The sequence below is a fragment of the Poecilia latipinna genome, unplaced genomic scaffold (assembly GCF_001443285.1).
Source record: "Poecilia latipinna isolate Pla-1442-1.1 unplaced genomic scaffold, P_latipinna-1.0 Scaffold2364, whole genome shotgun sequence".
Classification (NCBI taxonomy): Eukaryota; Metazoa; Chordata; class Actinopteri; order Cyprinodontiformes; family Poeciliidae; genus Poecilia; species Poecilia latipinna.
Window position 1 is genome coordinate 51,466 of NW_015114980.1, and position 12,377 is coordinate 63,842.

The following is a 12,377-nucleotide window of genomic DNA, read 5'->3' on the forward strand; positions in this document are numbered from 1 at the left end:
ATTAAAAAAAAAAAAGTTAAAGTATACCATGGCAGCAATATGAACTTCTGTGCAAACATTTCAGCTCAAAGCTGAACATGACGCTCGGCAGTCGCAGTGACTTCACAACCTCTGCCATCACACACACACTGTGTGAAAATGCCCAGTCACACTGACTAAATCACACGGCTCAGTGTGTGAACAATTTTCAATGGAAAACACTTTCTGTCATCTCACACACTCGGCACCAAGATCAAATTCCCACTGTACTCGGGCTCTCTCGCTCGCGAATGTTCTGAAATGGCAAAACACCACTTGGGCTGAGACATTTTAGAGATAATAGCATTTTGTGATCTGAGTTGCTCTGAGTTTTCCATTAGCGCAGAGGACAGAGAGACAAATAGAATTTACAGAACGGCAAATGAAGATGTGCCGGTCTGTGCCTCTTTTTTCAGTGGAAACATGAAAAAAAAATGTCAGGCTTCAAAGGGAGTGGATTTAATAACAGCAGCAAGCAGAAGTGACGAGGTATCCAACACATCCAACACCGTGCTGGATATCAGCTATGTGGAATGGAAATATGATTGGATTAAACTGACTTTTCTGTAAAATGTTGTGAATTGATGCTAAAGAAATAACCTGAACTGAACTGAAAAAAGGACACAAAGTTGAACAGACGCTAATGAAGGTCCAAAGTAAACTTACTTTGGACATTACTTTACTTTAACACCAAATGCCTAGTTTGCAATGTCGACTTTTGTCCCTATTTCCCTCTTCTGACAATCTTAATGATGCCCCAATTATCAAGATGTCTCCAAAGAGAATCTTAAGAGGTTTTCCTTCTGTGTGATTTGTATTATCAAGGATATTCAACATGTTGGATTGTCTTGTAGAGTTCCACGAAGTCCAACAAGAGCGGAGTCTGTTGAATGTGACGTGGAGTTGATCAGAAAGCAAGGTGGCGGAAACACGAAGGCGAATCTAAAATACAGGAGACAAAACAAACTGCCATGGTGCACCAGAATGTCTGTTGAATGTTGGAAACATCTTTCCATTGTTTTTTTTTTCATCTGTTTTATATATATATTGCACAATATTGTCATTACTTTTTCCCAGTTGGCTATTCTGAACTGTTGTTTGATCGAGAGGTTTCACGAGATTTCCTGTCTGACATCTGAATATTTGAGTGAAATGTGTGTGTGTGTGTGTGTGTGTGTGTGTGTGTGTGTGTGTGTGTGTGCGTGTGTGGTGTGTTGTTCCTGTCATGTGGCTTGGCATCACACAGTGTATGACCAAACCTAACCCTATGATTTCTTTTCTTTGTGTGGCTTGTGATCTCGTGGGTTTTGAAAATCGGCAGACAAATTTTTAAATCTTACCGTATGAACCAGGCAAGAGAATATCAGCAAAGGTTATACAACAGCAACTCCTAAGAGCTCTAAGAGCAGGCCATTTCTACAAAATCCTTCAAACTTATTAGAATATAGATGAATTCTGTGTAGTAACTTTATGATATTTCTGCCTAAAAATACATTGCTTCTGGAAAGTATTCACAGTGTTCCCTTCTTCCACATTTTGGAAGTCAAAAGTCCTATGACAGACAGACAGACAGACAATTGTTTTCCTTCTTGGCATTGAGCTAACACAAAACCAAATGTCCAAGAGCTAGCCCAGCCATCACCGTTCTGCACAATTCCACTCAATTCTCATCTCTCTTCAGTTCTCCGTCTGGGATTTCTCCCATTGAGCTGGATTTTTCTGGTGGAATTTCAACCTGGCCAATCAGTGGACAGAAGGAGAAGTTGTGAACGATGACTTTGATTTTCTGCGCCATTTCAGAATTATAGTCTGTCTGTAGTGAATTAACATGAACAGCCATCTTGTTCAGCTGGATCCTTCTCTCTCTTAGTCTGATGGCTGTTTTCAGAGCAGGTCATTTCCAGTAAGCTACACAGCATTACACTAGCGCATTAAATACTTTACTGACAAACTTTGTTACCTCATTTATTGACTTTTTAGACAAAAAAAAATATAGTGTTGGCCAAAATCAGAATCGGCAGGTCAGACTTTTTAAAGATCAGTGATCGGCCAGAAAACTGTAATAGATGTGTCTCAAGTTAAATTAATGCAACAGAACCATATGGCAATATTATCGAATAACAGCGTACTTTATTTTTTACCATGACTGAACTGATGTTATATAATCTGACCAATCGGGAATCAAATCAGGGTAAAATGTAAAAAAAAAAAAAAAAAAAAACATTAACTCAAGCATAGGAGTCATTATAAGGCTACACACCATGAACAACTGTACTATCTTAATCTAATTCATCTAATTACAGTAATCCAGTTATTCTTGTCATGCGTGTGCAGTCGAATTAGATTAAAAAGAAGTCAATTAAAAGTATCTCCATCACCTCAGTGCGGTGAGAGCTTGGAATAATTAATGCGTCTGGAACATGGGAATATTTCCAGCTTATTTTACCCCCAAAAATTGGAGGAAAAGAAGTTATAAAACTACTAGGTTACATGGTATTTCGTTGAGATGCTTGTAAATTGTAAGAAAGGATTACTATTATTATTAATAAGCTGTCCCTCCATTTTTATGGGACATAAACACTAAGATAAATCCTCAGTAATTTTTTACATACATACCTTTAAAATGTAAAGGTAGTACAACATGTCAGCTGTTTACATGTAAAATATGCAAAGCATTTTCATAAAGAATAACACTAAACAGTGTAAGGACAATTCTTTTTTATAAAAGCAACTATTTTTGTCTTTTGGTAGCAAACTAAGCGTTTTTTTTTAAAGTAATTTTCTATAAAATATTTTACGTTCCATTGAAAATTTGTGTTAATTCCTTTTTGGTAAAAGTTTGATTGAACCTAAAAACAAAATTAAAAGTGTAATTTCAGTAAGCTTAGCTAAATATGTTCATTTGTTTTGTTTAGCGAAACAAATTTTGTTCAGCTGGACCAAAGGCAAAAATTTCTGTCCGGTGTGTAAAGGTCGCTGACCCCTGTTCCAGACTCTAGGGGGCCACAGAAAAACATTTGTGTCCACATATTATTTTATCAGTCAAATCAAATCTGTTTTTATTTGTGTAACACCAAATTACTTCAGTATGAAAGGAAGTCTAATTTTATTACATTGTTTAGAAGCACTGTAGTGTTGTTATGCATTCTGCCACAGCCGGCCCTTTATTATTCATGATCTTGATGTGGCCCCAAATGAAAATGAGCTTGACGCCTCTACTCTAGCCCAGTGTTTTATGTTTCTATGGAAAAATGTGAACAATATGTCAGGATAAACACATCAGTGTTCAATGAGTTACTTCAGTCATAGGTTACAATATGTACAAATGAATAACATAAGGTCACAAACTGAAACTGTAAAACATGGTGTTCCTCCAGGCTCAGTCCTAAGAGCTAAAATGTTTATTCGCGATTTAAATATTTTTATAGCATCAAGTATTTTGAAATGTATAATGTTTGCTGATCTCTGCAAAAATGGATTAACCAATACAGATAAGACAAAAAGAACCTGCTGGGTTTAAAAGCGGTTTGATTATAAGTAATCCTTAAATTAAATATATATGTTTTTCCTGAATTGATATAATAATATAAAGATACATATAAATGGAGTTGAAATTGACAGCGTTCATAAAACAACATTTTCAGGTATAATTCTGGACAACAAACTTAGTTGGAAGCCTCATGTTGAATATGTTAGAAATAAAATTACAAAAACTACTGGAATATTGTTTAAAATAAAATATTTGTTAAATCCAGCCTTGTGTGTTATATACAGGTTATACGCTATTTGTCATATTGCTCAAACAAATAAAACAACTATTGAAATACTAAAGTTAGTCCAAAACCTATTAGAATTCTTAATAAAGTCATCAACTGGCTGATCAGCTTTTCACTCAAAGTAACACTTCAAAATCAAAAGATGTAGTATATATGAAACACTGGACACAATGTATAAATCATTAAACAATTCAGTAATTATTTAAGCTACGATAAAGTAAATGTAATTTACGAGGTTTGTTAATATTTTAATCTGCTAAAGAGAAAAGTAAAGAAAAAACTAGATGTGTTTTAAAATTATGAGCTTCTTTTTTGATGAGCCTTAAAACATAAAAGCTTATACTGGTATGCAGATGTATATGAATTCTGTAACCATGTGTGTAGCCTGTTCCTTTTCTGATAAATTACTGGTTCATAAAATAGCATTTCGTTTTGTTTTGTTTCTGAAAAATAATCTGAATTATTCTACACTATTTAAAGAAAAAGAAAAAACGTGCGGGGTTCGCATTGCGCTGCCGACTCCTGAATGAGCTGCATATTGTGCAGGAATTTCAGGGTGAAAAGCCTCAAATCTGACCATCGGCACCAGAGGCACGCGCCGGCCTCCCCGGTCTGGATGTTCACCTGTAAGCCCGGTGTGGAGCGATGCAGCTGCATGTGTGCAGGAACAAACCCAGCAGTAGAGCGGGGAGGGAAAAAAGCAGGAGGGAGACACTGCATCAAAAAGAGAGAGGGGGAAAAAACGAGGATATCCCTATGCGTGTGCGCGTGCGTGTGTATGTGTGTGAGAGGAGAGACATGCAGCCAATCAATTCACCTGCAGAGCCTGCGACCAGCCCGCTGCTCTGCGCTGCACAGAGGCTTCCCTCGCCGATGATAAATGCAGCAATCTGCAAAAGGCGCCCCACGCGCGCCACATTCCGTTTCATTCAGAAATTATAGCGCGCGCGTGCGTGCTCAGAGAGGGCCAGCCTGCAACACGGCGGCATGCACGCGGCCCCGGCCGGCAACAAGCGCTCACCTTTAGAGTGGTGTTGGGGTAGCTGAGCGGCACCTTGTGGAAGCTGCTGTTGGACAGCACAGCCTGCTGGATGTCCTGGAACACGGTGACGATGTCATCCAGGAGGCAGCGCCGGTCCCGGTGGCTTAGCACGCACAGATGCGCGAACGTGTAGTTGAAGCCCTTGTAGGTGACGCGCAGCTCCAGCACCTGCCGGTGGACCTGCAGGACCTGGTCGGCCAGCTCCAGGATGTTGCCGCCGGACCTGGCCAGCAGGATGAGCCGGCCGTATCTTCCGGGCGTGTGCAGATCCGAGTACAGCTTGTGCTTGGACTGGTCGATGGAGAACAGGCTGTTGGCGAGGCTGCGCTCGATCTTGGCCAGGCTGTGAGTCGGGGCGACCAGCACCTCCAGGTCCCGCTCGGGCTTGAAGCGGCTGAGCACGGTGGAGCCGAAGATGATGGTGAGCACCGCGGGGACGGTGAGGAAGAAGACGGGGTGCCTGCTGACGAACAAGCCGAGCCAGTAGAAGGAAGCCCTGAGCCCTCTGTGTATCACTTGCCGCAGCATCCTCCACAGAATCCGGCTCGCAGATGCCCCGTCTCCTCCGATGAAGCACATGTGACATCAGACTCCTGTTTTCTTCTTCTCCCCCCAGCCCCCCCTCCACCCACTCCTCCGACTCGGTACAAGAATTACCACCAGGCTATACGGCGGACGCGCTCGCGCGCGAGCACGCTCACGCGCACACACAACACCTGGAAGAGAGAGAGAGAGAAAAAAAAAGAAGGCAAAAAAAAAAAAAGCAGCACTGCAGCAATGCGGCCAGCCAGACGGGTGGACGCGCTACGGACAGGCGGCCGGTTAGAGGAGCAACATCTCGCCGCGTCGAGGGGATCCGAGTCGAGCCGAGCTCAGGCCATTCCGCCTCCCGGTCTGCTCCGCTGCACTCCGGCTGCAGTGGCAGCGACGAGCCGCGGCGGTGCGGTGTGCATGTGCGCCTCTCCTGTCTGCCTGCACAGCCCCTCACAGCGGCGGCGGCGGGCGCCTGATTTATGTACATAACGGGAGCCATGTGGCTGAAGGTGGGGAGGAGTTAGGGGAAGGGGTGTTTTGGGTGGAGGGAGGTGGGAGCTGGAGGATTTGGGGTGGGGGGCGGGTGTGTGTGTGCGCGATGTTGCTTGGTTATTTTAGGAACATAGGAGGCAACATGAGAGTTGTAAAACGCTCCTGCAGGTGGCTGAATGACCACCAGCGCTGGCAGAATGAGTCAGTGTTGCCTTCATGAATGGGGGAAACCCAGCTTGTGCTGCCTCTGCACGCCAGAGGAGGAGGAAGAGGGGGCTGGGGGAGTGGTGGTTCAAGGAAGCAAGACCCACCTGATTACATTTTCTGAAAGCGTTTGTACGCTTTTGGCCTCATGACTCACATACAGGGCTGGATTCAGGAGAATAAGAACCCCTGGGCTCAGAACGCTATCTGCGTTCCCATGAAGCATAGACAGTGGCGCAAAAAGGGGGTCGCATGCAACGCATAGGGGCGCAGCACTAGAGGGGGCGTCAAAACCCCGTCTGGAGGGGGCAGCGCGCCGATTATGTTATCCCATACACTTCAGCGCGCCTTACGCTACTTCACCTCGCGCACGTGACGAGGTGACTTTTGTTCATAATTTTTTTTTCTTTTTTTTGGCTGAGGTGTTGCATGTTTGGATAACTACACCCTCTGGATTTGGTTGCTGTGTAACAAGAGCCGTAGCAACAAGATGTCATTTTCCCCACTGGGAGCTGCTGAATATCATCTCTAAAGCGTAAGTAATACCTGAACTTTGACCCCAAGTCCCAGGTGAGTTGAAAAGCAGGCTTTCTGGATGCAGAGAGGAGGATAGCAACAGTCTTCCATCAGAGGCCTCTTCAGATTCTTTGTAAGACAGACTGCTACTGGAGACCCTGGCTGCCCAAAGCAACAGGATCCACAACTAATGTTTGAAGATTCATGGAAAATATGACTTACAACAACATTTAATTTTGTTTTGGAGCAAATGAAGAATTTTTGAATTTTAATTTAAAACAGCAAAGCTATGATTGCACCTAGATCATTAAGACATGAAAAAAAGGTCACTTTACTGGTCCTGTGAACATCTTCCAAAGCAGAACCTACAGCACCTTCACTTTTGATACTCAGGAACTCATCAGATGTGGATTCTGATGTGAATAGCAAAGATCTGAGTGTGCTCATTATATCACCCCAGCACAAACATGTATGCCGTGTTGATGAATAAATAAACTCTTCTTAATCATTTCTAACATTCCCACACTCCAACTGCCGTTTTCCCAGCAGCCCGTGTTGCTGGGGGAGTGAGATAAATACTCTGTTGTTTTAGCATGCTAATGTTTAGACTTGAAAAGCTCTTTGCCAAAAATGTTTTATTGACAAATCACACAGTGGGCTTGGTTGGTACAATTCATGCTGTGCCATGGAGAGAGTGAAACACATATTATTAATATATCCAATGTTGCATGTTTCGTTTTGTGGTTCAGCGCTTGCGCTATTGCACCGTCTGTGTTAAGGCACTCAAACAATCCTTCATTTAATATTATTAATACTGTAACATAAATGTAAGTCTGCAGATTTCCTACATGGGAAGCCTAAATCAAATGCTACTCGCTGACCATGTAGTTGTGCTAACCATAAAGCTCTAATCATTAATTCTGCTTGCGCTAAAGTGCTACACTAACATGGTGTGCTGCAGAAGCTAACGCTAACGTTTTATACCAACACAGTATTTGGCAGAAGCTAATGAATGCTAAAGCGCTAACTTCAATTCAACATCTGCTCTTGAAGAGCTACAATTCTCAAGCACCAATTTAATTTAGATATTATTTCCATGTTATGTAATGATCCTCACATATTGTATTTATGCTGATATCTTGTTCTTACTGTTTATTGTTTTTCTGTTTTTTGTTTGAAAGAAAGTTAGTGGCGGGGAAAAAAGAGAGAAGGTGAGGAGAGGAAATGGAACTGCTGCGTCTTCACATACTTAAAAATAAAAGCATGAATATAAACAGCTAACTACAGGAATAATTCTTAACAGTTGTCAACAAAACATCAACACAGTTATAAAACATTTTTCAACTGAAAGTTGACAAAACAGCCAAGTAAATTTGTGCTTTAGAGAATTTATCTGGAAAAAAATTATTTATGGGACGATAAGTGAGCTAAACGTTTTCAAAGTTAGCAAATGTGTTGGACAAGAAATTAGCTCTGCTGTTAGCACATTAGCAGATGTGGGATGAATGCCCTGCTGACCACATTCCCCTTCAGTCTCTCTGTTTGGACGAATAGTTCTCTTTTTAATAAGGCTAATGGAGATAAAAAATATTACCTGTCACCTCATAGGTCCACGGTTATGCTGTGTATAAAGTGTAGCATTAGATAAACATTTTGTCATGAATTGGTGAGTGAGGGGAGGATGAACGCAGAGACCCACGTAGTGAAGGAAATGATTTAATGACGGAAGCTCAAACAGTCCAATACAGGCGGCACGGCAGAGAGTTTAGCACACAGCTAATTACCGGTAGCAACTGAAATACAGAGGACTGAAAAACAAGCACTAACGCTAACCAGGACTTCGCAGTTCTACTGGAGAGCATAGACGTAAGACAACAACTGACATTAGATGAGGACCCGACAAGAGACAAAGACAACAGGGAGGGAAATCAGGAAAACTAGACACAGCTGGGATCAATCAACAGGGAGGACAGGACATCACAGAGACTCACGGGGAACAAGGACACAGAAAAAAACAAGAAATAAATACACAGAAACACAGGTCGTCACACATTTTTCTATGGAATGGATCATTTTGGAGACTAGTAAACTCTGAAAAAGCTTCAAATTAAAGGCAAAAAGTAGTAAAAATCCGCCAGTAGTAAATTACAGATAGATTTGTTCCCACTTATTTACTCAGAAGTGATTCAACAGGTCCCAAGCAAATGGCATTCAGTCAGTTGAGATGATACTTGTATTTGCAAATCTTTCTTTCTTGTAAGACCCCACAGTCTCCAGGACCTCCATGGCTGTTTGAACATGGCTGCTGCGAAGCAAATCTATAAACTTAAATACCATGTGGAGGCGATCAGGGTCCTACTGCACTCTTGCTAATTGCCAATTAGGTTTTTCACTGTTTCTGCACATACTGCCATAATAAGCCATACATATCACATCTGCATTCAGATGTTTCTTCACAATCTATGAAATTTGTGGAAATGTGGGTTTATTCTGTAGTTTTCTGTAGGGAATTAACAGGATTTAAACCTCTGTATGTGTGTGTGTGAGTGTGTGTGTGTGTGTGTTTGTTTGTGTGTGCATGCGCGCGTGTATGTATGCATGTGCCTATGTTTTGTCTTGGGTCTGTGTCACTTTATAAAAGTGATTTTCCGCTTGAGTGCTTGTTTCTCAAATGCTGGTGTTGTCCTGTAATCCTGCAGGGTCCTCCAAAGGTGTCACATCCTCGTTGCTAATCAGAGCCATGCATCAGCACCTCCGCAAACACACACACATGCACACATACACACACACTGCTCACAAGAAAGCCTCTGCACTGTGATTTTTAAATGCAGTTTTATACACTAGCACACACACTCAGACACACTAAAACATGGCCCATTTGCTGTACACATCATCAAATCTTTATTTTTCAGTCCTTGGCTCAACAAACGCTTTCATTGTGAGAATTCATCTAACAGCGAAATGTTCTGATAACATTATTACACTGAAGGAATATTATGCGGACAATGCTAAACTGATGAACTGTCACTCACCTCAGCATGCCAAATGCTGGCTGATTTGCTGTTATTAACTACGTGTTGAACCGGCGTACCTAGTAATATGGTAAGAAATTCAGGTGAGGTGAACAACATTAGCTGTGTTTCCATTCACCATAAAATTGCACAAATTGGAATCACAAAAATAAATTTGCTTAATGGAAACGCAACAATTTTGAACCAAACTCCCATTTTGAGTATGATGAGGTGGTTTTTCGACTATCTAAATTAGTGTACTTCATAAAACTGCAATGGAGACAGATTTTTGGCATCACACCAGTCATGTGATCAACAACCAGATTTTACTACTGGTGGAAAAGATGAAGAAGACAACAGGAACTGGTAGGAGGATGATGACGCATCTTTTTAATGACTTATCTCGTGAACAATTATATTTACACTTCTTATTTAATGGAAACACAACAATTGTGAAATTGTAGGGGGATTCTTTTCAACATTAGTAGAATATTGACAAAATTTTGCGCAAATTTGTAATGGAAACGCAGACAGTGGTTATCTCTTCACAACAACAACTGATAGTGGGGTGTAATATTTTTGGCAACCTTTAGCATTTTGTCAACAAAATTGATGTGTTGAATCAACTTTGCTGGAGAACATGGACAACAGTAGTTACATATGCCCCAAATTATGATCACTCAACCAGGGGCATGTCTAGATTTCTTTTACCCATTTGTCATTTGTGAAGTTATTTTTGTGCAGTAATTTGAGTTTGCTTTTCTTTATTAATATTAAACATTATATATGTTAACCTGCCAATGGAACTAGAGATGGAAATAAGTCACTTAGCTATAATTTCATGTATTGTATGGCCACATCGCTGAGCTGGGCAACTGGATCATACTTTTTAAAAAATAGCATGAATAGGGGAACATATTCCCAAAATGGTGGTTGGATTTCTTTAACAATGACAGGGGAAATAAAATCCAAAATAATTTTCCTTCATTTGCTTCTTCTACCTGAAGGATGCAAATAGAGACTTCTCCAGATTCCAGGATCCCCATTTAAGGCATCCAACAATTACGCATTGCAATTCCTTGCTACCTCACAGCTCCCTAAACTTACTTCCTGCCACTTTAAGCTGTGGAATAATTATATCCTTGTGATTCCAGAATCAAAGAGAACACATGTGCTGGTTTCCTGAAAATAGCTGGCAGTCGGCACAAAGAGCATCACAGAAGTGTCATCCATTCCGATTCCCAAAATACCTCTAAATAACGAGGCTTTATGATTCTATTCCTGTCTGCGCTCCATCAGCAACACAGGCAAGAAGTGACAGCTAATGAATGCCTTCTCCCCTCTTTGAGGCAGCACATCTAAAACTGCTGAGTCCGCACAATGCGAGACCGCCTGCTGCGCATATCAGGTGTTGTCATTTGGTTTGACACAAGAAAGACTCAGTCGATAGGCACTGCAACACGCTCCGCCACGCAAGGTCCACCCAATTATGTCAAGAACAGAAACTCAGATGTTTTGTCACCGAATTCATTCCGTCTGCTCCCTTCACCTTCTGTTCTCATTAACTATTCATCTTGAGTAAGTTTCATCTGGTTGGAACTAAAAATAGCCGCCTCCAGGATGATTCTCTCTCCAGAAATCTTAATAGGACGAAACTATTTCATCTTGCCTTGTAACGTGACTTCGCATAAAAGGCTTTGCCTAATGAGGGCTCAGTGGTGGACGGCTCTGATTGAACCTACTTGTCCTCCACTGCTCCCTCCAGACCAGACTCTAATGGATTCTCTACTGGTCATGGTAAGCCCACTTAACCCAAATTGGGGGTGATTAAGTGGTAGTCGTAGCACATGCTGTCGAAATCATCCCTGATTGTCCTGAAAGCATCATGTAGCACTACAAGCACCTTCTTTCTTGCCTGCTCTGTTAATCTGTATGATTAATGGGACTCACTTGAGGTAAATAAACATAAACCATGCTAACTGGGCTAACGGGGTATCCCATGTTTTAGCTAGGTCTCAAATGGGATATGAGTAAAATCTGTTAAAATTGGGCAACATGTCTGGTATCTATATTGGTCTAACTTCTTCTTTGGAGTTGTCCTTAATTCAACTAACTTGTGTGCACAACTAACTTTGAGCTATTGTGTACTAGTAATGTAATGATAATGTTTGTTATAAATAAACCAACATTACATATAAATAATAAAAACATTTTATGAATACAATTGCATCACTATTATTATCACATAAATGAAAACAATAGAAAAAACTAATAATATTGTGAGCATTTTTTTCTGAATAAAGTACAAAAAAATTTAATTTGAGAGCAAATCAAAGCAAACATTTTTACGTTAGACTTAAGAAACTGCAAAACAAGTAAAACTTTCAAGAGGGAATCTGAAACTAAATTATTGATCCAAAATTGATACCAACTTGGCATTGATAGTATCGATATTTTGGATTGATCCATCCACCTCTACTTGAGGTCAAATTACCGCGATCTGAGGAGGAATTTTACCAGAACGAAGAAGCAAACCAAAGAAGAAAAGCAAAATGACTTCTGCCTCTAACTGATTTCAAAGTTTTGTTGTCCCAGTTTCATCACTGCTCTGACATTGTTTTACCTTCAGGAAGAAAATAAAATTCTTCTTAGAGTGGAACTAGCCGCTATGAATCGTTTCGTACGTTAAGGGTTTTTAGCTTTATAGAACATACATTATCTGTGTCTCGCCACCTAAGCAGCATTAAGCTATAGGTTAATTTTCCACCAGTTCATTACTGGTTT

General features: G+C 41.0%; 1 protein-coding gene across 1 annotated transcript in view; it reads right to left on the reverse strand.

The window, feature by feature from the left end:
* The window catches only part of ptchd4 (patched domain containing 4), a 42,900-nt gene extending 36,980 nt beyond the window's left edge, over positions 1 to 5,920 (reverse strand). The window contains exon 1 of the mRNA XM_015019050.1: positions 4,816 to 5,920. Within this exon, the coding sequence (XP_014874536.1) occupies positions 4,816 to 5,415 (600 nt within the window). The 5' untranslated portion in view covers positions 5,416 to 5,920. The remainder of the gene's footprint in view (positions 1 to 4,815) is intronic.
* Between the last annotated feature and the right edge of the window lie 6,457 nt (positions 5,921 to 12,377).